Source organism: Nannospalax galili, unplaced genomic scaffold, assembly GCF_000622305.1.
Source record: "Nannospalax galili isolate Female #2095 unplaced genomic scaffold, S.galili_v1.0 scaffold185, whole genome shotgun sequence".
NCBI classification, from domain to species: Eukaryota; Metazoa; Chordata; class Mammalia; order Rodentia; family Spalacidae; genus Nannospalax; species Nannospalax galili.
Window position 1 is genome coordinate 3314310 of NW_008355474.1, and position 26313 is coordinate 3340622.

The 26313-nt window shown below is 41.5% G+C and overlaps 1 protein-coding gene across 4 annotated transcripts in view; it reads left to right on the forward strand.

Moving 5' to 3' along the window:
- Positions 1-26313, forward strand: part of Ntrk3 (neurotrophic receptor tyrosine kinase 3) — a 395515-nt gene that overhangs the window by 332035 nt on the left and 37167 nt on the right. For all 4 annotated transcript variants that reach the window (XM_017803090.1, XM_008852847.1, XM_008852848.1 and 1 more), the window contains exons 14-15: positions 5080-5252; positions 7942-8185. In XM_017803090.1, the coding sequence (XP_017658579.1) occupies positions 5080-5252; positions 7942-8185 (417 nt within the window). The remainder of the gene's footprint in view (positions 1-5079; positions 5253-7941; positions 8186-26313) is intronic.

Here is a 26313-nt window from a genome sequence, read left to right on the forward strand (position 1 = left end):
CATTACAAAGTTCCACAGTCAGTCACACACAGACATTAGACATTGTCTATGAATTGCCCAGGCCTAAGTGACACATCTATAATGCAACCTCTACACCTAAGGCTCATGGAACATAGAACAGGGGTGAAGAGGTCACTAATGAATCTCTCTATTCTCATTAATGAAGCTCCCTCATGCAACAGATTTTCATCATTTTTATGACCACCAGGGAAGTGTAATTCCTGCTCTTTGTCCTTTCTGGATTGTACTCGTTTTTGCAAGCCCATCTCTCGACTTTGTCCTCACATTGCTGCAAGATAATTCTGTACTTCTAAAGAACAGTCACAAGCATAGTTCAAGATTAGATTTTTTTTCAAAATTGTGTGTTTTTTAAATCTATTGGTCAGTATTTCCCCCCCAGCAGTTTCTATGACAGAAACAAAGGTATGGCAATCACAGCTTGTTTTTAGGTGCTTGCAGCTTTCTGGAAAGTCCAGATCAAATATGCGAAACAATGGGTGACAGGACAAGACAATTCGCATGTAAGCAAGACATCAAACTACAGATGCCCCTAGGCTTGCAGTGGGCACAGCTTCCCAACAAATTCCTCATAAATTGAAAATGTCTTAGGTTGAAGATGAATCAGGCTCTTTTCATTTTATATTTCACTGTTTCTACTGTCTAGGTTGGTAGTTTTTGATTTTGGTTTTTCTTTTGAGACAGGATCTTATTATGTAGCCCTGACTCACTTGGAACCTCCTATGTAGCCCAGACTGTCCTTAAACTTGTGCTGATCCTCTTGCTTCTGTCTCCCCAGTGCTAGAATTGCAGACATGCATTACCATGCCTGGATGATATTGGTTTTTTGTTGTTTTTTGACATCTATTTACTTATTTATTTATTTACTTACTTATTTGTGTGTGTGTACTCATATTTGTGGAGTTCAGAGGACAACTTGTAGGAGTTGATTCTTTCCTTTAATCTTGGCACTCCCCCCAGTAACCCAACTTAAGTCCTCAGACTTCTGGTTTTTCAGCACAGAGGGTCTAGGGTCCCATAGTACAGTCAGTATACTCTTTAGGGCTGACAGGCAGTATCAACTCAGCTGACCAGTTATGTAGCTATAACTCAATTAAAAGTCTTTCTGACCAAAAAACATCAAGGGTAAAGCCCTTGAGGCAGAAAAAGCTCAAGGATACAGAAAGGCAAGTGGGACTGAATTGTAATGAATGAGTAGAGCATGGAGAGTGTAGAGGAGGTGGAGAGATGGGCAGAACAGGAGTCTTGAGTCCATGACTGTGTTAAGGAGTTGGGATTTCATGCTTAAGACAATGAGAAGTCAATGACATATGAGAAGGGGGTACCTGCTCATGTGATGACTAATCAGCTTCTTCCTGGGTAAAGTTGTCTGTGAGTCTCACCAAGAGGAAGTGTCAGCATGTCTGGAGGGCTAAAAGAAAAGAGATTTCCGTAATTAAAAAAAGGTTGATGGTGTGTGTGTGTGTGTGTGTGTGTGTGTGTGTGTGTGTGTGGGAGGGCTAAAAGAAAAGAGATTTTCGTAATTAAAAAAAGGTTGATGGTGTGTGTGTGTGTGTGTGTGTGTGTGTGCGCGCGTGCATGTCACTGTGCGTGTGCGTGTGTGTGTTTGAACATCTGGGAGTGTGAATACTCCTGTGTGTATGATAAAATGTGTTAAGTGGGTTTCAGAATATTATTGAAGTCTGAAATCCCCTAAAATATCTCCCCCTTACAAGAGAAGAAGGCAAATGGAAGGCAGCAGCATCCTTCAGTTGATCAACAGGAAGATGTTCCATGGCCATGAAGGAGTTGGGCTGCTGAGCAGATCCACTCCTGCTAGCTAGCTTGCTTCTCTCTGTCCCAGTGAACACTGCAGCTGAAACTTGTTCCCAGGGACTCAGTGATTATAAAATCTGGTGTGTATGGAGGACAAGACCAGAAGGGAAATGTCCCCACACTTTGGAGAGAAAAGAGGGAGACAAAGAACTAGATTCCAGTCCTCCTCTTTGCCTGTGGCTACTACCCAAAGGGCCATACCAGAAACATCTCCAACTTCAGACTCCATGGCAAGACCCTCTCCCTGTACCAACAGTTGTGCCTAAGTTAAGTATCAGCTCTGTCCCATGCCACTGCCTGGTGACCCATTTTGCAGTTGCCAAGCAACCAAGGAAGTACTGGATGTGGACTCCTCTGAGAGGGGCAAGAGAGTCTTTGGCCCAGTTTTCCTCCACATTATTCTCCTGTCATCTCTGTCCCAATTGCATCAATCCTTGGGGACCAGGGTCACTTGCAGTTCTGGCCCCCAGTTGCTACACCTCTTACTTTGACAATTGTATAAGAACTTCAGGTTTGACCCACCAGCTGGAAAACCCAGTGTGGAGGCAGAGGAAAGGGGTGTAGAAGACTCAGAGACAGTGGCTGCCTTGTGCTCCATCTCTCCAAGGAGGAACTCTTGTCAGCTCTGCAGTGCAGGGTGCCAGCCTGAGGGACAGATGCTGGCAGTATTACTCAAGGGCTGAGGGTAGAAATATCCCATAACTGCCACTGATGTCAGGTGGGGCTGTGGGAGAGAATGATTTAAAGAGATGGAGAGAGGCCATTTGGCTGCCCCCAAATTTGATCTACTTTTCCCTCTCATAAATCCTGTGTTCACATAAATCTTATAGTCTCCTATCCCACCCATGCTGGGTTCCTTTTTTTCCTTTTTTTTTCCTCATGAAAATAAATAAAGCACTCTCAGTCATCCTACACCCATGTTTTATCCCATGTAGCTTTGGCTAGAAGTTAGGTCACCAGAAATGGTTGTCTTTCCTCACTATAGTTTGGTTTACAAAAGTCTTTGTTCTGGTGGAGGGTAGATGTCTAACTATTACTTTGTTCATAGATGTCTGCCAGAGCTGAACTGGATATCACATAGAATTATAACTGATTGGAGCTGGGGATGTAGCTCAGTTAGTATGGTACTTGCCTAGCATGCACCTAGTCCTGGGTTTAATCCTCAGCATATATAAGCTTGGTCATACATGCTGACTTCCCAGCACTTGGGAGATGGAGGCAAGAGGATCAGAAGTTCAAGGTCATTCTCAGCTATGTAGTGAATTCTAGGCAAGCCTTGGTGATGCTGAGAAAACAAATACTCTGCTTTATTTGTCTTTGGCCTTCCCTAGAGGCTTGGCAACTCTCCCTGGACCCAGCTTCTCTGCCCTCATTCCTGGCCGACATTCCCACCTTTCCAAACCACCCCTACATTTTTTACAAGTTTCACGCTCTGTCCATCATTCTCTAGGAAACTTGTCTAGTAACAACTTCCTCTGATGAATTAATTCAAGTAGATGGACTGGGATTCTACATCTAAGTCAGTGCTTGTTGCGTGATCTTTGCTAAGCTACTTGCCCATTATGGGCCTCAATTTTCTTGTCTGTAAACTGGGTTGTGCTGAGCAACTTTCAACATTTTATTTTGTTAGCAGGACAATTAATCAAACACTTTGAAGGGGTGGAGGGTAAAACCCTCCAAATTTTCCAAAGAATGGAAGGTGAAACTGGTTGCTGTGGGACTTGAAGTAGAGACCACACCTGCTTCGATGGCCCTAGAGGAATTGCTATGGAAGTTTGGGACACTGTGAAGCTTAGCACTGGATCACTTGGGTCTATGTAACTCTAACTTCCTATCATTTAGAACATTTGAATGTGGGCTGGTTCCAAAATAGGCTCAGCCTCAGTTTCTCTAGCTTCAGAAATGTAGAAAAGGGAGCTGATGCTATCAAGAGCCTTTTCATGCTAGGCATCTGTCATCTCTGATGTATAATGATTACTGAGAGAGATGAGGGGCCTTTTGGTACATCTTGTGTATGTTCATGTTACCGAAGTCTTGGAATCCAAAGCATTTTGCAGATTTCAACTCATGGGGCTGCAGCAGAGGGAGAAAGATCTCTGGCTAGGGAGGCACTTGCGTGGTTTATAGCAGGTCATTTTGCCTAACCCACTCAAAAAGGCCAGATACCTTACAGAGAAGAGTACAAGTTAGTCCCCAGTTTGTTTAGATTCTCACTGAGATAGACAGGCCAGCTTTACCCTCACTTCCTCATTTCCTGGTATTATATGGACACTTGGCCCCTTTGTCTTCTGACCCTGAGGGGATTGTGGGAGGCTGGATAAGGTGTGGAACCACCTGCAGAGATGTTTCCTCTGGCGGAGGGCCCTCTCCTGCATAGATCATCCTTCATCCCAGCCAGCATTGCCCATCCTCATGGTGGTACCCGGTCCATGGTTTCTTATAGACACCAACACTCTAGCTTCACTATCACAGTTCCTTTCTGATATTGGAAAATCTGTTTTGACGCCTTACAGTCTTCCTGCTGTGTTCATCTTTCTGGATTAGGAAGAGGTGAGATCTGTACTTGGGCCTCTCACCCATATGGGGCTGAGTCATAGCTGCTTGGTAGTGTGGGCCCTATTGACCTGCCTTCTCATCCTGCACTGGGACTTGGCTCCCTACTTGGCCCTGACTGCATCTAAGGCCTCTATCTGTTAGCGGCCATCCACCTGCCCCCTTGCAATTCTGCCAAACCTTTGGTTGGAGAACACGGTGCCTTCTAGAAGCAAAGTGCTCTGCAACTAGAGCCTCCTTTACCATCGACAAACAAGAATTCTAGAGGATAAGGGGACTTCGTGACATTGCCTGATTTCTTCTGGGCTGTGTGCATGTTAATTTACAAAGTTTAAGCAACTGGGATTTTTGCCTTTCAGTTTACTGTGCAATGAGACTGTTTCTGTAAAGGATATCTAGGAGCAGAGAGGTCTCAAACCGTCCATTTCATGGCCCTACCATTCATGCTTGGGGAAGCTTGAGGCTGGAAGATGAACACAGGTGGAAATCACTTGCTAGTTCCTGGGATGTGGGCTCATCTTTTCATAGGACTCAAAATGTCAGAGGAAGAAGGCGCCAGCAGTGTGTTTCAGCTTTAAATTTTACACTATGCTGTATTGTTTGAGATGCCAGAAAAATACGGTACAGGTTTCCCCTGCTGGAGACGAGAGCTCTCAGCCCTCTGGTTTCTAAAAGCAGATATGTGGTTCCCAGGCCCTGAAGGATCCCACCTTGGCTGCCAGGAAGGATTTCCAGAGGGAGGCAGAGCTGCTCACTAACCTCCAGCACGAACACATCGTCAAGTTCTATGGGGTCTGTGGCGATGGGGACCCACTCATCATGGTCTTTGAGTACATGAAGCATGGAGACCTGAATAAGTTCCTCAGGTAAGCAGGAGTAGACTGCCTCTTTGCCCCTTTCTCTCTCTCAGTCCCCCTGTCACATGTCACTTGCCTATATGGACTCAAGTTGGAGAATGACAAATGAGAACCTCCTCCCTCCCTCTCTTTCCTCTTCCCTTTCTTCCAGTTATTATTTCATTCGTTCTTTTTTCTGTTGTTTCTTTTGAGACAGGTCTCGTGTAGCCCAGGATGGTCTCCAACTCACCATATAGCTGGGAATGATGTTGAGCTTTAGATTCTTCTGCCTCTATTTCCCAAGTTCTTGGATTTCATGTGTGTGCCACTATTCCTGGTTTATGTGTTGCTGGGGGTAGGATGATACTTTGAAGTGTTTATTTATGCTCACAGGATATTGTAGCATGGAAAATGTGGTGGCAGGAATGTGAGGTGGCTGGTCATATTGTGTCTGCAATCAGGTATTAGAAGTAATTTGAACCAGAAAGTGATTTTTATAAGTCATAAGACAACCCCCACCAGTGACCTGCTTTCTCTAGATAGGCCTTGCCTCCCAAAGGTTCCACAACCTCCTAAAAAATCTCTACCAACCAGGGAACCAAATGTTCAAGCACATCAGCATCTGGGGAATAATGTACTTTTGAACCACAGCAAAGTCATATAACAAGAGGCTGTATCTGAATGGATAACTTGCCTTCTGGTTCTCTATGGAAGGACTGTAGGAAGGACTTAGTGACACCTCTGTCTCTTTTTAGAGCCTCTTCCTGAAGATAGCATAGGGCATGTCTATCTAAATCAAGGCCAACAGTCTTCTGCAGGTGTTTTGTTGTACATTCCTGCCCAAATTCCCAGGAGATGCTATTAATCTGTCTTCCTAGGCTGTGTGAGTGAAGGCTGAACTTCTCCAAAGCTCTATGCTGCAAGTCCTTAGTTCAGGGTCACACCAGCCCTTGCTGGGAACTGATTTTCTGGCCATTCTCCCCGAAACAACCTCCATAACCCTGGGGGCCAATCCTGCTTGGTGTTACATCTCCAAGATGGCGGTGTTTGGGCCTGGTTAAAGTGTAGTGTCCTGGTAGACAGGAGTGGGAGCTAGCCTTCTGACTTGCTGATGCAGCTGCTATCTTTCTAAGGAAGGAGGGAGGCAAAGTCCACCAATGGTAATAAACTGAGTGCATTCCTATTTAATGGTGCCTTTCAGTGGAAATTGGAGAAGCAGTAAAGTTGGCTGGGGCCTTGCTGTACACCAGGGCTCCTTGAGCCACCACTTCATAAATAAGGGCCCTGGTTGTGGTTACGGCTCATTGGGCTTCCTGCAGGAAAGAGTGAACATTGAAAGTGACCAATATGACAGGGCAGGGTGTTAGCATCATACGTCAAGGCTTGAATTTAGGATGAGGGGAGGCTGCTGGGGCTCCACAGACCTGTGTTTTAAAGTCAGAGGTTTTCTTCATCCTGTCTTACTCTTGCTATAAGTTACTCAGGCCTAAGAAGAGTTGTATAGTGATTAGGAGAATGGACCAAGCCTTATACTACTTAGCTGAGAGTGTGGGCTGCCTCTCAGCAGTCAGTACTGGGAGCTTGACAGAAATGCAAATGGATGAACACTGACTATCAAATCAGAACTCTGGGAACAGGGCCCAAGGATCTATTTACAACTCTCCTTAATGCCCTCTCTGACAGTCCTCTTTTATAGTCACAGATGTGTCTTTAAAGCATGTTTCCTAACTGCCCATAAAGCTATTCTGAGACCTCGAACTTCAGTTGAGTTATCTGATTATTTTTTGCTTCATTTTCAAAAATTAAGGTGGAAAGAATTAATTGAATGTATTTTATTTTATTTTACTTTTATTTTTCTTAATATTTTATGTATTATTTTTATTTTATGTGTATGAGTGTATTGCCTGCATGTATGTGAGGACACCCATGTTGTGCAATGCTGTGGAGGTCAGAAGAGGGCGTTGGATTCCCCTGGAACTGGAGTTAAGGACGGTTCATAGCCACTATGTGGGTGCTGGGAATCAAACCCAGGTCCTTTACAAGAGCAATCAGTGCTCTTAACCACTGAGACATCTCTCCAGCTGCTTATTTTATTTTTTTTATTGAATGTATTTTAAACTAAAAGAATAGCGCTTGAGGACTGGAGAGATGGCTCAGCAGTTAAGAGTATTGACTGGTCTTGCAGAGGACCCAGGTTCAGCTCCCAGCACACATATGGTGGCTAACAACTGTCAGTAACTCCAGTTCCAGGGGATCTTATGCCATCTTCTGATTTCTGTGGGCATTGCAGGACATGGGTGCACTTATATACATGCAGGCAATACGCTCATACACATAAAATAAAAATAGTAAATAAAATATTTTTAAACATGAAAAAAGAGTAATACTTGGTACATAGAAAGGGCTATTTAAGAATGAATTTTATCCATTAGTCTATGATAAGTGCATAGAACCCAGGTAAATCTAGGCAGCAGTAAGAGAGTAGGATTGTACCCTGATCCATTTGATATTTGTGTGTCATCTAAGTGGTGGATCTTGTGGAATTTCATCTTTAGCCACATTCAATATAATTTGGATAGACAGAAATAGGCTAGAAGCAGCCTGGGAAGGAGATTTCATTCATTTCTGTGGCACATCCCAGGGCACTGAGAACCAAAAATTCTTTTCTTTGATCTGCTGAATTCTCTCTGCTCCTTCTTTCTTTCCCACTTCCTTGTAGGGCCCACGGACCAGATGCAATGATCCTCGTTGATGGACAGCCACGCCAGGCCAAGGGTGAGCTAGGGCTCTCCCAAATGCTTCACATTGCCAGTCAGATTGCCTCTGGCATGGTGTACCTGGCCTCCCAGCACTTTGTGCACCGGGACCTGGCCACCAGGAACTGCCTGGTTGGAGCCAACCTACTAGTGAAGATTGGAGACTTTGGCATGTCCAGGGACGTCTACAGTACCGATTACTACAGGGTAAGGAGACTTTCCCAGCTATGGACTCAGTTGCTGAGCTAGTGCCATGCTTACATGTCTGTCATTGTCCATTAACCCTGTCACTATGGTGCACATGAATGCACATGCATGCCCACATATGCGCTCAACAATTACCTTTCAGCTGCTATTGCATCTTGACTTATCTGCTTATTATTGCCATGGCAGACCACTTCTCCTTTCTTCTTGGACATTTGGCTGGATTCTATTTGTACATTGCAGTGATATGCACATTGTGTTCTTATTACATCACTCTTCATTCTTTATGCAAACATACTTGAATACATATCTTATATGTTCAAAGGCACACACAGACAGTCCAACTTGGTGTTACATGTTAACATCTGCCAATCGAGTCCCTGATCTAGCCTTACCCATGACATGTTTTATTCTCTGGAACTATCTCGTGATCACAGTAGGATGATCTTGCTTCCAAAGGTAAATCTTGATAGAAAGTGGAATGCAAAGAAAATTAACAAAAGTGGTTAGTACATTACTAAACATAATCCTATCAGCTTTGGGAAGATGAGAAAAATAAAGCATCTTGTCAGTTTCTGGATTTGGGGAGATGGCAGGTTGTACCTTGGAAAAAGATTTCTGGTTGTGAGGAAGTTTTATTTCCATACAGTTGTCTATCCCGTACTATTGGATTTTATATTGCTTCCAGAATCATGATTTCCCTTAGTTCTGAGGAAACTGCTCCTCATGAACATTGAGTTCTTCTGTGTTGTTATTGCCAGGCCAAAGTTGCATGGCTGTGAGGGTCACCTTTCTAAGAAAGAAGATGAGTGGGCACAACTTGATACCCACAGATGGGACATGTCTACAAACGAATTGGTAGGCACATGTTTCTACAAGAAGGAATATTCATGCTGCTCATGGTTGCACACACCTGTTACCCCCACACGTGTGAGGCTGAAGCAGGTAAATCTCAATTTAAGATTGGTCTGGCTACATAGAAAGACCATAAGAGGGGAAAAGTTAAAATATGGAAGACTTACTTTGGGGATGTTGACTAGGGAAGCAGTGGTATAAGGAGACAGGACAATGTTTCAAGGCAGAAAGTGACTTAATTTGTGATACTTGAACAAACTATTGTAAACTGGGGCACTTATAGAAAAAAGTAGTATTTCTTGAAGTTATGGAGGCTTGAGTAATTTTCTGTGTCTGGTGAGGCCTGGATCCATGGTTCATAAATGGAGGATTCATTGTGTCCTCATACAGTAGGAGGGGAAAAGGATCTCTATGAGGTCTTCTCTATAAGGGCACTAAGTATGAAGGCTCTACTGTCATGATCCAATCACCTCTAAAAGAACCCTATACCCAACGCCACTCCTAATAACATTAGCTTGAGAACTAAGTTTAAAATGAATTTTAGGGAAACGCAAACATTCATTTCATAGCAGGAGAATGGCAGCCAACTTATCTCATTGTCTTTGTAAGGAACAAATAATCATGCTGTGAGTTATGATTATCCTCTAGGCCCTGGGCTTGGTAAACCAGGGGGCTGGAGTTTAGAGTTGGCACATATGCACATGTCAGATCTATTTAGATGACCCTGGTGACTTTACAAAGCATAGTCACTCAGATGTTGAAACTGATTAGTCAAGGAACTTTATTTTTGCTGTGGTGGAGAAAAGAAAAATGCTTGAGAAATGCCTTTTATGGCTACGGTGTCTTCACGAGCACACAGGAGACAAGTAAACTAAAGCTTAGGAATGCAGTGTCTCAGCACACTGGGCAGCCTCTGTAGTCACAGACCCTACTCAGTATCTCCAGCTTGTTGTAGCAAAGCCACAGACTGATATCCAGAAAGACTTGTCAGGACATACCAAAGTGAGTCTTTCTTAAGCATCTAGACCATTTTCCCCCAGGAAGGCATGGATATGGTTACTAAGCAGGCTCATCGGTCATAGATTTCCTAGAGGCAAGCTGGAGTTGGTACCATTTAATTACCTTCCACTCTGTGTAATAGGGTTTTCTGGCCTCTCTGGCTGAACTCAGAATTATGGTGGTATTGATGAAAGTAAGGAATGGAATGGTTTTTGTTTGTTTTTCTGTTCAGGACAGTTATTCAGTTATACTGTGTTGGTCTCTATGGGCTCCACCAGGACTTGGGAAACCATATCAGATCAGAATTTATAAGCTGATCTTTGAAACTGGCTTCTTGGATGGCGCTTAATATTTCTTCTCTGGTTAAAGGAGAAAAACCATAAAAAGAGCATAATCCAAATGACATATCTTTACCCTCACTCTAGCAGCCATGAACTTTTGCTCTTTATTCTTGGGAAAGCATTGAGGAGTAAACCCATCTTGTTTCCTAGGGTGTCCTGACATATTTAAGGAAGTGGGAGTCATTGGGAAATGTCCACAGTCCAGGCAACTTCAGTTTCTTCTTCATGTGTTCTAAGTCAGGTTGTTAGCTGAGGCCAGATGACTTGTAAATGTCTGTCTTTGGTTACAAAGAAGTATGAAAGAAGCAAGACTAGCTACATCAGTGAAAGCTCAGTATGCCATGGCAAAAACCATACACTCCACTGTTGGTGGGTAGGTCTACACTGGCATACTCAAAGACCAATGGTGATCATGTCTCCATGCTTGCTTACTTAATGTTCTGATGTACACTCACAATCCCCAATGTTCTGAAAAGTGAAAGACAGAAGTAGATTTACCTGAAACCATAAAAATGTACCCTAAAGTCTTATCCCTTTTGGAAGGAATTGGGGTTACCAGGGAATTCTTGGATTTAGGCTTAGTTTTACCTATGTTTACTTCCTACTGTTTAACAATTATCAGCATCATATAATCTCAATGCCTGTTCCCTAACTTCTGTTTAATTTTCCTATTTTGAAAATGAAAACAAAAAACATTTACCCAACGGTGTAATGTTGATCTTAAACAAGTCAATTTGCTTAAAGAGCCTGTAATATAATACTTTTACTTACTGACAAGCTAGTGTTTTTACCATCTCTTCCTTCACACCCAAGGCAAGAAAACTCTGGAGCTAGTTCTATTTCCAGATGTAATTCTTGGATAAGAAAGAGGGACTCCTGAACACTGGAAAATATACTAGTGTTATATAGCTGCCCTGAAAGAGCAGGGTGAAGATGACCGCCACAGGAAAAAAATCCTTTCTAAGGTTTCAGCTTCCATAGAAACACTGGGTCATCAGTATGTGCCACTTCTGGTCGATGTTTACACAATCCTGTTGCTGAATCATAGAGCTAAGCCCATGTTTGAGAGATTTATGTAAGACTTTGTTGTTCAGTATACGCTGGCTAAGCCCCTAAGGAATATGATTTATCATAGAGGCAGAATGCCATGAAGGATTCTTTCTGCAACCCAGGTCAAGATCTGCCTCTACTGCCCTTGATTACTGGGTCTAAGAACTTGCTGACTATTAAATCCTAATATAGATAAACACACATAACTGAGGCATGAATGTGTATGTGTGTGTGTGTACATGCATGTCTGAATGTGTGTGTTGTTCTATTTAGGCTTGTTTGTTTAGTGGGGATTCTAGAGTGTACGCTATAGGTCAGTAGGCGAGGTAAAGATAAGCCTCTCACTGTATTTCCTTTTTTCATTTTTAATTTCTTAAAATAAAGAGGCAACATCTGGTTCATGCATAAGTGGCATACAAATGATTTACAAAGGTATGCAAATGGTTTTCAGAGGTGAAATGTCAAATTTCCTTTATACATTTAGAATGAAAAAGCAAATATGCCTGTATCAAAGCACCAGAGCAATCTGCTCTCTCCTATGAAGGTGTTGCATGGAAGACACCTCCCTCTCCTGTGGTTCATTGATACTTTTGAGAGTATCTGCAAGCTGGCTCTGAGAAGGAAAAGTTTGGGATACCATTATTCCTCTATTAGAGCATCAGAGAACTCAAGGAGCTTGGTGATCAACTCTAGAATTAAAATTTCAGACATCTTAAAGAGGAGGATGATGGGGCTGGAGAAATGGCTCAACGGTTAAGAGCATTGGCTGCTCGAGGACCCAGTTTCAATTCCCAGCACCCATATGGTGGCTAAAACCATCCTTAAATCCAGTCCCAGGGGATCTGACACCATCTTCTGATCTATTTAGGCATTGCATGACGGGGGTGTACTTACACACACACAAAACACACACACACACACACACAGTCATTACACTCATAAACATAAAATTAAAAAAATGTTTTAAAAAAGAAGAGGATGAGATGCCAGAGCAGTTATGTTTCAAGTGCTTTTATTTGAGGAAGACGTGATCCACTGAGGTCTGGGAGGGGTGGGAAAAGTGAGGTTGGATGCTCTGATCTGGAGAGCCAAAACTTGGTCTTCCTTTTCATTCTGCTTTCTTGTGTGCCTAGTACCTGGCACTTGGTGGAGTCAACAAAACATCAATGAAGGAATTCACAATGTGAGTTCAAAGTTAGGAAGGCGATGAACCCAACTAGACCAGGAGCCCCTTGGGTAATCAGGTAACCATCAAAGTAAAATGCACCTTTGGAGACCATGACAGGAATTCAGCAAGTCTCGTCGAAGCAAGTAGATGCAGCATCTGGGGAGAATGTTTGGAGGAAGCAGGCAAATAGTCAGCTGGGTGATCCCAGTCAGGGTTGAGCGCTTTGTGTAAATAGTGGGGTTTTGGTAGGGTATGGAGTCAAGTGTTTATGAAATGTGGATGAATATATGCCTAAATCCAGGCAACCACATATGTAGGTTTATCAAACAGGTATGACAGCTGACAATATTGCATTGGGTTTTAAGCTAAGTATTATAGGCCAAGGTTCTCAGAAACTTCTGGACAGGATAAGAGCAGTAATCCACAGAGTATGGGAATAATATACAGCAAGATTATCTAGTGTTAGAATACCTGATTCGATAGGTGACACAGTACGGCACACCCTGATGAAAATGACAGACTCCTGAGCTTAGACTGCCTAGGCTTGAATCTCTGTTCCTATAATTTTCTATCTTTGTGACTTTGGATAAATTATTCACCCTTTCTGTGCCTCCAACTGTGAAATGAGACCAATAGCTCCTATCACCTGCATTTTCTGTAAAGATTATGAGTATATATATATATATATACTATATATATATCTTAGGATGATACAATGACTCAATAAATATTAATCACTGTTACTATTGTTAGAACTAAAATTCAGATGCCTTCTCTAGCTCCAAGATGAGAGCATTCTGAACAAAGCTTCTGGAAGGGTCTTAGTTAAGATAGGCTGACTGGAACAAATATGTGGGAAAAAGCATGATGATTGCAACACAGATCTAACTCATTTCCAGATGAACTGATGGGAAGACTATCTTTCCTTAGGCATGAAGGCTAGTGGAGGCCTGTCCTTTTCCTGAGTCATTCTAAGCATTCCTGCTCTTTGTAGCCAGTTGGTAGAAGAGAGGGAAATGAAGGAATATATGTGGACTGGATATGGGGGTTATCATTTCCCCTCAAAACAGAGCCTGATCATTTGGTTCCATTATTTATAAGGGAGACTGAGAAATGGAGTGTAGCTGTGCCTCCCATGAAAGGGAAGATTCTGGTGAGTAGGTGATAGTTTCAGAGGTGAAGAAGATCCACATTTTCTTCCAACATTCGATCTCAACAGCAGATGCTCTCATGCTTGATGGCTTATCAGGAAAGAGATGAAAAGGCAGCTTTACTTCTGTTGCTACTCTTACCTTGCCATGTAGCCTTTTTAAGCCATGGTAGAACTTGGCCCACCTTCCATGGAGGTGCTGGGATTCATTATCCTTGAAAGCAGGAAGGCATACCCACAATGGAGCACATCCTACGGATCAGGTAGGGAAAGGAAGATTACTCTTAATCAAAAGGATCCTCCGTTTAGAAAACACATTTAGGAGTGAAACAGGGAAGACATACCAACTATGGGAGCTTTGTTTCTAAATCTATAGTAGATAAAGAGAAATCCAGAACATGATTCAAATTCTCATTGAAACTCTCCAGTGTTCTCTAGTACAAGGTTAGGACCTTGGCATAATTCAGGGAATCTCAACAGTGGAAGCCTCAGACATGACCTGTTGAAATTATATGAGCAGTGTTGGATTGGGTGCTGTATTTTATTTTCATCTTTTGAAGGCTCAGCACTTTCAAGAGAATCCTAAAGATTTTTCTTATTCATTAACTTACTGTAAATAATTTCTGGATAGAAGAATACAGGGATCTAGGGTTACACTAACTTAAGATCTGGGGAGGAAAGCTCTGGCATTATTATAATGAGGACCTGAAGTTAGAGCAGGACCTGTCCTAAAGTGTATAACACTTCCCAGTTTTAGACTCAGCAAAAATGGTGGCTGAGCCACCTTAGCTGGGAGCCTGGGGCTCCTCAAAGTCTTGAGTACTTGTTCCAGTTTGATTCTCCATTGCTGTGATAAAACACTATGACCAATACCAACTTAGGGAGGCAAGGGTTTATTTTATCTTACATCTCCTGGATCACAGTCCATTAGGGAGCTCAAGGTAGGAACTCAGGGCAGGAATCTGGAGGCAGGAGTTGAAGCACAGACCATGGAGGAACGTGGCTTACTGGCTTGCTCCCCTGGTCACCAATGAACCGGCTTTCTTATGCAACACAGGCCCACCTGCCTGGGAGTGGCATCACACACAATGGGCTGGGCCCTTCTATATCAACCAACAATCAAGAAGATGGCCCACAGACATGGCCACAGGCCAGTCCAATGAGGCAATTCCCCAATTGAGGCTCCCTCAACCCAGGTGTGCCAAGCTCACACTAAAGCTATCCAGCACAGTACTTAATCTTTGTCCTCAAATGTGGAGAAGTTCTTAGATGAAAGTCAAGCAGTTGTCAGTGTACCGAGGAAAGCCAGCAGTCTCTGAAACAGCTTGTCATTTACTTTTGCCCTTAAAATCTAGGGATGGCAATTAAAGTCAACTGGCTCAGAGGACCACGTGTTACCTTTGTGTGTTTTGGGAGGCCAACTTAGCAATAAAAACTACTTTTTCCTGCCTAGATAATGATTTCTGAGGCGACTGAGGCAAAGGAGGATGGGTAATGACAGTTATATGCTTGAGTCACAAATAAAACTATTGCTTATGGTGGTACCCACAATGAGCTTCCACATATGCATCTTTAGATTAGGCATCCTAGTCCCATTCATTGGCCTGGGAAGACTGAAGACCTTGCTTTGCAGAGGCAGAGTTTTTGCTGCCCATTTCACTCTTTGTAAGGGGCAGGCCCTTCTCAAAAAGGGAAGGTCTCATGCCTAGTCTTGATCAATTGGACAAGTTGTTCCTCAAAGAGGTGGAAATAAGGCCAGAGAACTGTTGGGAATGGATCATTACTTAGTACATGGCATCCTAGTTGGAAACCTAAAGCAATGCAAAGAGAGAGGGACCCTCACAGTTCTGTTCTTCACCTGGATAAGTGTCTATCAACCCTCAGAATCGTCATTCCTGCCTCAGAGGCCAGGAGTAAGGAGGTCTGACTCCCAGCTAAATTAGTTGAGAAAGTATTGGCAGCTGGGCAACAGGTCTTTGAGGAATACTCATTTAAAAAATTTTCTCACTGTGGCTTTAGGCATTAGGTTCTCCTGAGTAGACTCAGGAAACCAAGGAAAGGAAAAGAGACACTGATTGTCAGAAGATTAGAGTCTTACGAGGCTCTCTTGACCAGACAGATGCCTGTTACTGAACCCGATGGTTCTTCTGCTGCTTTTAACATCCACTCATAATTGATTCTACTCTCATTTACACAGAGCAGCATGAGGAAGGTTTTTGTTTCGTTCTGAGAAACACGAGTGTCCAATTTTAAAATGAAATTTTATTTACGACTAATTTAAAATATATAGAAAAGTGGCAAAGATAGTCGAATTATTCTCATTTAGCCTTGTTCTCATCTAGTTGTCTCTAATATCGATGTTGTACATGACCATAATACATTTGTCAAAAATAAGAATTAACAACAGAAATTGTTAAACCTCAGACTGTTTGGAATTCATTAACATTTTAGTAGTGTTCTTACAGTCCCAGGATACCATATTTCATGTAGTTGATTCTTATTTGACAGTAATGGGACTTCTGTGGTTAAAGCAGGGGTGAGGCCATAGATGCCCCTCACAGCCCCTACTTTGATGCCCTGTATCCCAGAATAGCCTTGAGGCATCTTTAAGGTTCCATCTAATGCCTTGGATGGGCAGTGAGAAGCTCTCTTGCAATACCAAAGCAGCTCAGAGCTACTGAGAAACCCCATTTCATGAGCAATTTGTGACACTAGGTTGGGATAGAAATCCTTTAGAACCTAGAGCCCACCCCAGTGATAAGGCAGGAGTTAATTTTCTCCAACAAAGTTTATAATAGAAGGCCAAAGGAAGGTATGGGGTCTCCTTAGCTTCCCAGTCCCCAGACCACACATTTGCTCTTTTCTTCATCTCTGGAAGAAGGTGCATAGTGCTCATTAGGAGACATCACACAGAGTTGACCTCTCAGCAGACAGGTGCCATGGTATGCTCATCTTGAGTGAATTTAGAAATGCAACTTAAATGCTAACGCCTATTAATGTGAACAAAGCTGCCAAAGGAAAGGAACATGGAGGAAAGAATGAGTAGCTAATTATAGTAGGCATTACAAGCTCACTTCCTTCATGAAAGACAGTGGATCTGCATACTCATTATCTAGAAAATAACTGACATTTTGGAATATAGACGTCTACTGAGGGACAGGACTGATAGGACACTTAGGTATCACTGCTTGCTCTGTGTCTGTTGTGTGACCTAGGTACAGCACATTCATCAATAAAGTCTGGAGTCTGAGAGTCTGTGGTTCTCTTTCATTATTTGTCTTTTACGGTATGGAGTTCTTCATTTAGTGAGGAAGGGGGAAGACAGCTGAGTTTCTTTCAGATGGGGGCAGCACGTCTAGAAGGATAAGTAAAAGCCAAAGTCATCTCACTCTTTGCTACTGCTTTGACCCCAGAACAAAGTTCTTTCAACTTCCCAGGCCTTTCTCCCTTCCTGATGAAATAAACAACCTTGATTTCTGAAACACCTTTTTTTCATATTATCTAGATTTAGTTTATTGACTAAAGTTTATTTTCAATTCTGTTGTTTGAGATATTTTGATAGTCAGCCTATTGTGTTAAAGGATTACATGGAAGAATTTCTTCATATTTCTTCAGGAATTGGGATTACTTGAATCTTCCTTGCATCTATACATTCTAAGAACTCTGTCCTTCCTAGACCATTCTGTACTTTGGTTCAATTTGATGATAATGCCAGGGCTCTCTACCTGCAGTCTAAAATGAAGAAAGGGAAGGATCTGGTTGTTTATGCCACAGGATGCTGCAGTAGTCTGGTGTGAAGATGACCATTACAAACAACTGGACTTTAATAATGTGAGGAAGTTATCTGGGACATTTGTTTGCCAATGGCCTAGTAATACTGTCCTGGGAAGAATCCTTTCATTTTTGCTTATGGATGACTACCATGGTAGCTAGAAACTCAGTTTCAGTCATTGTGTTGACTACTGACATGGGACAAATCTTTCTTGCCTGTACCCTCAGTTTATCTTTTGTAAAGGGAGTACTCCTTGTCTTTTTCTTCATCCTCTTAACTTTCTCATTGCCTCTCAAGTGTTTGCTACACCAATATCAATAGCATTATTTTCTGCATTGCCTGGTAACCTGATTGAAACTTGGAGGGACACACTGCAGATTTTCCTTCCAATGTATCAGAAGCTCCATTACTCCTTTTCCTGGATCAGGAACAGAAGACTAAGACCAAGTGTAGTCATTAAGTCACTTTGGTGGCATCAATTTTTAAATCGGTGTTCTTGATTGTCAACCCATAATGTTGAATTAGATGCTTTATTTTATGGTATATTTTTGTAGCAGTAAAACTTCACCTTCAAATAGAACCTAATAAAAAAGATACGCCAACATAGAGTCAGTTACATAGATACTGACTATAGAACTGCTTGAGTTGAAGTGAAAGAACAAAGATCTCCCACCATTCTGTCATCCTTGCCTTCCCCTGCCCCTAGTTGTAGGACTTTTGCATGAGTCATAGGGTCTAGCACTGGGACCTGTTCAGCAAGGGACTTGATGAAGATTTAGCACGATTGTTCTACCCCATCCAACAGTGACAGTGATGGCAGGAGTGATGCATTATCAAAGCAGCAAATGACTACCTCTTCCCACGAACCCCTCTAGTTCTGTCTCTGTGGTTCACCAGTTCATAGTGTGAGTCCTTCCACCAAGCAAGCTGAGGGAGAAGCATTTGTGTTTCATCTGTTGACTATGCAGCTTTGGGCTATCACACCAGCCTTTGCAAGGACCCTTAGTGTTCTCCCTAGAGAAGATGAGAGTCTTCTGATATCTTCCAAGAGATTTAAGAGTCAGGGGTTCCTAGTATCCTTTTAAAAATAAGGAAACAGAGCTTCTGAGATGGTTGGACGATGTTTTCAGGCTCTTGAGATTCCTTAATAGTGGGGATCCACCTTGAAACATTTGTACACATACCCTTAAGACGAGCAATCCAGTTTGTGCCTTTGTTAAATCTTGTCCACGCTGGCTCATCTCCTATCTTTTTACCATATTCCTTTACTGGGAGCCATGCGTGAGCTGAAGGACTTCAGTTACCTGACCATGCACATGATGAGTAGAATACCATCTGTATTTCCAAGAAAATTAAAATTCCAGAGACTGATTGACTAGATAAAAATTATATTGCTACCATAAGTCAGAGGGAAGCAAATCATATAAAAGGTGTTAAGAAGTTTAAAAATTCCATCTAATTAGAGAAGTGATATGGACCTTAAGAAACTGATTGGGTGGTAGGTAATGTCCAGAGGTCACTCTAGGAAGAGGGATTAGCATTGATAGAAACAGATTGTGTAAAGCTGAAGAGGGGTGGAAGGAAGGAAATGTTTGTGAAGGAGGGGAAGTTTCATCACGGCAATCCTGGAAAGTTTAGCTTCTTTGACTTGGGTAGTGGATGGACAGTCCTGGGCTATCATGCTGCCTTAGGCTATCCCAGTCCAGACAGGAGACATGAGTTCTTGTACCACAGAAGAGGACAGAAGATTCCACTGGAATCACTGGGGCTGAGAAAGATGAACTGATGGCCACAGGAAGGGACTGAAGGCCTTGGAAAAGAGTAACACTAGTTATAGGTCAGGCCAGAATCTTAAAAGTGCATCTTTTAGGTTACTCAGGTCCTTCTGTGTCCCCAAAATGTTAGAAACAAATGAGAAATGCCAAATCTTTCAACGTAAAAGAAACATGCAGCTATGGAGAGCTTTAAATGTCATCTTTCTCACCCTGATGGCCCCAGGCATCACAGCATCTACATCATCCAGGCAGATGGCCTATTTGCTCTTTTCCAGGGCTTCTGGGATTCCTTCCTCAGGTTTCCTTACTTATTCCTTCCAGCAATGGCTAAGGGAAGTGATGACTAGCAAACAATTTATGTCTTTCTAATTCTTGCACTCTTCAGAAGTATAATATCCTCAGTTATTTCTATTCAGAATCATGTTGGCTTCAAGGTAAGTCTATTCTCTCTCTTTATTGGAGAAACTCTGATTTAATTTTGTAAAACATAATTACTCGGGAAAACTAAGAAGCTTCATGTGAACAAAATGGTGCTGTGTTTTTTGCAGGTAACTGGTTATATTTTGTTTATCTTGACTGAGAACCAATGGAATGAGAAATATATCCCCTGCTTGCCCTGCTAAAAATGATATTCTGCTAGCAGTTTTCCAGTGATCTTCTAAATTCAGTCTCATCTCTCTGTAATGTTGAAATCTGGCTGTTCTCTCCTGTCAACGAAGGAGGTACATGAGTGGGATGGACATTATCATTGCTTGCTGTTTCCATGGGGACAAGACAGGGAAGATACTCCTGCATAAAATTCCAAGAACTAGAGGAATGTTTTATTGAACACCATTCTAAAGAGGAGAAGCAGGCTACAGGAGACCACTCAGTGGAGCGCTGAGTCACTTGCTTCTCTCTCCATGCCTGTGGAAGACAGTGATGGATGGAACATGGCATCCACTATTTCCCTTCTCAAGTACAAAGGACAGTACAAAGTACTGTCCTTTATATGTTATATATTCAGTTTGTCTTGTTTTCTAAAACAAACTGAATATATAACATATAAAAACACATAAATTTCCATACAAATAAGGAAATGTTTGTGTAATTAAGATATTTGCATGTAAAGAGAACATTGTATTCCCTTGACTTCCTCCTGGTAGGGAATTGTATTTCTCTCATAATCCACAGAGTTCAAGAATTTGTGAGTTCCCTAGAACTAAACAGGAGGAAGAGGAAAAGAAGGAGGGAGAGAAAAAAAGAAGAGGAGGAGGGTGAGGGAGAGTAGAAGTACAAAATCTGGTCAGCACAGCAACATTGGACATTAAAAATGTAAACACAGCTTTGGTCTTATTTTTCCTCCTCAAAATTATTCTATCCCACAGGACAAAGCTGGAGGTGGGAGGTTTATTACCTAAGAAAGGGTAGGCAAAGCACCCACTAAATCCCAATTCAGGCTATATTCATTCGAATCTTCTAGCTCCTGCTTAGAGCTATGTGAGCTTAGGAAATATACTTAAATTCTCCAAGCCTCAGATTCATTATCTGAAAAAAAAAGAGAATTAGAAAGGACAATTTCTTCTTTTGTGTCGATTAAATAAGATAATGTATGCAAATTGCCTGGTACCTATTAGGCACGCAATAGATACTTATTATCATTCCATGCAAGTGAATAAGATAGAAATTATATATAAGAAATTTTGAATAAGTTACATGCCAAAGTATTTCCTACAATAAATCTTTGGTGCTGGATCCTGAAATTAAATGGAAGAAGAGTCTACTTAAGAGAACCAGGAAGATAGAAAAAGCCGATCACCACTCCACACTGGCTTAAATGTTCAAGTTAGTTTCTTGGAAGGTCAGAAAGAAAGAGGAACTGTAACAGTCAGTGAGGGGCTTCCTCATTGAGAATTTCCAGCTCCAACCAAGAACTAACTTTTGAAAATTGCGAGATGTGAACTTTTTCAGAATTGGAGCTCAGTTCTGTAGGCATCATGAATTGTCAACTTCCTTCTCTGAGTATTTCAGGGTTGTGTGCTCTGGAGCCTTTGGGATAGAACCAAGGCTGGCTGAGATCTAGCCTACCTTTTCCTTAACATTTGCAATGGTTAGGAAGTTCCCTATGATGGATTCTTCCTCTCATTATCACACATAACATGAATGTCTCACACACATATCCTTTAGATATGAAAGTACTTTGTAACTGTTGGCTTGGTGCAGTTGTCTTTTTTTTGCCCACTTCCCTCAGCAACACCACTACCTAAAGGCAGTGCTAACACACTGATAAAAGTTGGAAAAGAGTTAGTGGCATTAAGCATATTGAGTGTGTTGAGTTCACCAATGTCCCAAAGTTGATGGGTAGCTTGTTCAGTACAGTATCTCTCTCACTCTGCTGATCACCATACAACTTTGGCTGTTCCTTCTCCACCAAGTCATGTTCTTCAGCCTCTACAACCAGGCTGGGCTTTTGATTCCTTGTATTTGGTCATTCATTTGCCCAATGGATCAATCTTCAGCTTCCTGATTTTGAATTTGTCTATTTTTTCCATGTCATTGAGCCATTTCTATCCTATATTTCTTTGAGAACTAATTTCCTCTGAAGTCAAAGCAACCGTTTTGAGCAGATTCCAACATAATAAGTGCTCAATCTTAATACAGATAATACTACATGAGATGTTTCAATGGGTAAGAAATAATATCTCCAGTGCCCTAAGTATGCTGATAGGTCTTGATAGGTGCCAATAATCAGTATGTGGGGTCTCTGGGTAAGCACATCAGAGAGGTGCCCTGGTAGCTTAATGAGAAGCCAGCTGGTTCTGATTTCCCACAAGTGTCTTAAACATTTACTCATCAGTGAAGAGGACTGAGTGAATATCTCACCATGATTAAAATGCCCATGAGACTAGATTTAGCTAAAGGAACAACTACTAATATAGATAGGGGACCAGTTTTCAAAGACTATACAACCAAAGCATTCACAGTTAGTAAGGCAGTCTGTTTGGGAAACCTGGCTGTATTGAGACAGTTGCATAAATGGGAAGAAATTATAGGAAGAGAGACATAATGAAATTTAGCTGTAAGCTTGACAATGAGGTCATTGGCTTCCCAGAAAGTTTAGAAATGCTCCAGATCTTTTACATAGATCTTGCTGTCCAACAGTATGAAAGGATTGTCACCACCTGTTTCTAAAACTCTCCCTTTTCAGACCTGAAGACCAACATATGCCCCTTCTGAAAAATATATTCTTTCTTCAGCCACACCAGTTGGGAGTCTTTGCACTATGATAGCCTAAGAACATCTCCAGCTTTTCCAGACTACCTAGGGTTTACATCTATGTTTTCATCTATTTTATGCTGATATTAAAGAGACCAAATGGATTTTATTTATTTTCCAATACTTCGAGTTACAGTGTTTCTATGTCACTGAACTGCCTTCATACTTAAAAGATATGAGTATCTTGGTTTCTTGTAAATTTAATTGCCTCAAAACCAAGTAGTATATGCTCCAGGCATGGAAAGCTTATCCTTGGTAGCAGCTCCAACTGACTGCTTTTGGCTGACTTGAGTAGAGTTATGGGCTTTATCTAAGGTGGGCACAAAATATGTAGTGATCAACTGGTTATATCCTCTATGAATTTGGAAAAGGGGTTGGTGGCATTTGTGTCCTATTGTTTTCAGTCCTGGCATTTAGCATTCTAATCTGTGCTTTCAATCCAGGGGTTGTGCTGGAATCTTTTAGGCATTCTCTAGCCCTTGTTCCTCACAAGTGGAGGAACTCCACTTGGCATGGGTGTGAGATTACCAGATGTTCCTGTGTCGAAGGAGCAAGTACAGAGGGTGGGGTTTATCAGATGGACCTCTACTACTGGGACTAGTTTAGGTTTATGTGCCCAAGTTCACAGATAAAAATGGTATCCCAGTTCTTAAATTATCTTTAGTTAAGCAGTTGTTTATTGTTTAAGGGCCTATGTGCAGCTTGGTTTTGGGTGGATTTGTTTCATTCTGCCAAGGTTTTTAGTGGTCTATTTACAAGTATTTCTGTTGACTCTATGTCCCCAAATTTTGCCAAATTTTGTCAATGTACTAGCATTGCTCTAGGAATGTTCTTATTTGTTTGGAAAAACTGAGAGATCCAAGACTTACACTACCATTCTACTCCTAGGCAGAAAACTTTGTCAACATTCTTCAGGTATTGTCTTTATATGACCATGTTTCTATCCAGTTGGTCAATTTCCCTACATATATAAGTACTTTATTAGAATCTTTGGTAAATTTTTGCCTGAAATTTGAGCAAATTATCTGCCATGGCAAACCTGTAGAATCCTGACTAGGAATTAAATTGGAGGTCATCTTGTCAAACTTACTTGACATGTAAGGACACTAGAATCAAAAGAGAGAGAAAGAGACCAGTGGTTTGTCAAGCTCATGCCTCTAATTATTAGTGGCAGAATCAAGACAAGGACATTAGCCTCTTTGTAGATTTGATACTTCTTTCAGATTGATAGTCAGCTCATAGCATGTGAAGGCCACTGGCTGGTATGATTATTCCAATTTATAGTCATGAACTGAGGCTCAGAGATTAGTTGGTATCCTAGTTCATTTTTCTGTTTCTGTGATAAAGACCATGACCAAAAGCAACCTGAGGAGGAAAGGGTTCATTTGAGCTCACGAGTTAAAGTCTACCATGGAGGGAAGCCAAGGCAGGAACTCAAGGCAGGAGCTTGAAGCAGAAATCATGGAGAAATGCTGCTTAATGGCTCATTTCCTCTCTTTTGGCCAGCTACCTTTTGTACACAACCCAGATCCACTTACCCAGGGATGGTTGGCATTGCCCACAGTGGGCTGGGCCCTTCTACATCAATTAGCTATCAAGAATATGCCCCACAGACATGCCCACAGGCCAATTTGATAGAGAAAATTCCTCAGTTGAAGCTCTCTCTTCCTAGGTGACTCCTGGTTGTGTCAAATTGGTAACTGAAGCTAACTATTACTGTTGGTAATTCTCAGATTACACAATAAACGAAAGATGGAGTTAGGTTGGGTGTTCTGATTCATAATGAAAGTTTACTTTGAGGAAATGGTAGGTTAGATGTAAACATGATTTTTGAATAGTGTACCAATATGTTATAGTCATCATGAGATTAAGTAGAATTTTAAATTAGAAGTGTCTGTGATCCTATATAATCCACTTCTATGTTTTTTTTTCTAATGGCATTTTACTAGAAAGCTATTTCAAGTAAAGGAGGCTAAAAGTTGGGGTGACTCAGAGTTGGCTACTACAACAAACAAGGAGAACTTAATTTAGTGAACTTGGGGTTTCCAATGTATTAGATGAACAAGCAACAGTGAATTGAGCCAAGTCGGGTCCCAGGAGGGTAATGGAGCCAATGAAAATCAAGACTGAGGAAGAATGCTAGAAGCAAGGAAAGTGGTGGTCAGTTGCAAAGAATACTTCCCTGACATCCTTAAATATCTTGAAGGAAGTCATTATTGTGTGTATGTTTATTGTGAAAATATATACACAAGAGTGTTTGATAATACATATATTTGTTCAGGATAACTTGAGAGTTCTTCAAGCATAATGCCTTATTTCACCAAATTTATGACAACAGTATACTTTGTTTATGCTAGGCATTATGTCAACATCCATTAAATTAAATATTCCAGGAGATAGGTCTACTTCTTGGTGAATGATCTGTGATGAAGCTCTAGGGCTTCTGGTGCTGGAAACACTAAAAAATTACAAAGCCAGGCTTTAGTGGAGAGGTGCTTAGGAAGGAATGTCCTCTGTTATTTTGGTGTGATAAATGGTTTCTGTCGCATGTTCCTTAACCTACAGGGCTGGCAGGATTAGAAAACTCTGTAGAGAGTTCAGACTCAAGGATGGCAAAACAGCACTGTAGGCAGTAACCTTATGTGAAAATAAGGCATTCTCCCCTGTAAGGCAATGGATACTTGATCCACAGATGGTTTCCAGAAAATCCACATACCCCTATTTTGGAAGTGCTGTAGAGTTAGAGACATATGCCTTGTACATGAGGTTGCATGTACATGACTACTTGTACATGAGGTTGCATGTACATGACTACTTCCTTCTTCTAATTCTGAGATCCTATGAGCCAGTTCCATAATAGAGATTGCTTAGAGATATACAGCAATTTAAAGACTCATTATGCATGAGCAAGAAAAAGTCAAAAGTATATTTCTGTGATGCTAAGAAATATTAGAGCAAATCCACTTTCCCCGTGTCTTCAAATTCACAGCTCAGCATTCTTTCCTACTTTCCTTGTGTCTCTCCATTTAGCTCCTGCCCTGTTTTTAGCTCACCCTTCTCTGTGACTGCACATATTTTGCTCTGAGGCCTTTCTTAAAACCTTCTTATCTCTTTCTACTATAAAAATTCACTGTCTCTTTCACATTAAAGAAAAATCTTCATTTGACCTTTCTGTCCCTTTCAGATTCCATTTTTCTCCTACATTACTGAAAGAGAGAGTTTTCATCTTTGGTCTTGATTTGGGGCTGGGGGACTTCTGATCTTACCATATCTTTTAATTTTACATTTGAGATTCAGTAATTATGGCCAAATCTGAATGCCTTTCTTCCATGGTAGCCCTTTCTGAACAATCTGTTGAATGTATTATTAATAAGAACCCCGTTTCTTCCCCATCACTTCTCCACCAACCATGAATCATTTGACTTTTCAATCCCTGAGTCATATCTTACTTTGCAATGTTTTCCCCTTCCTGTCATCCTTTGCCTCTTCCACAAATTCCTGTCTTTCTTCTCATTCAAAGTTCTGAAGTATTTTTTTAGCTAGTTGAGAGCCCACAGACTTGAGTGATTATAATCCCATTTTGCTTTTATGCAAAATCTATTTTATTTCAAATGTTGAATCTCCACCTTCATTATTTTCAATTGCTTCATTTATAACCCTCCTCTGGAGGTTTATTGGTGGTTGAAACTTGATCTATTGGAAATAAAGTCACCAAGGCTGCCCCCCGCCTCTCTAGCCAGTGCTGCTCAGTAGCCTCTTAGCATCC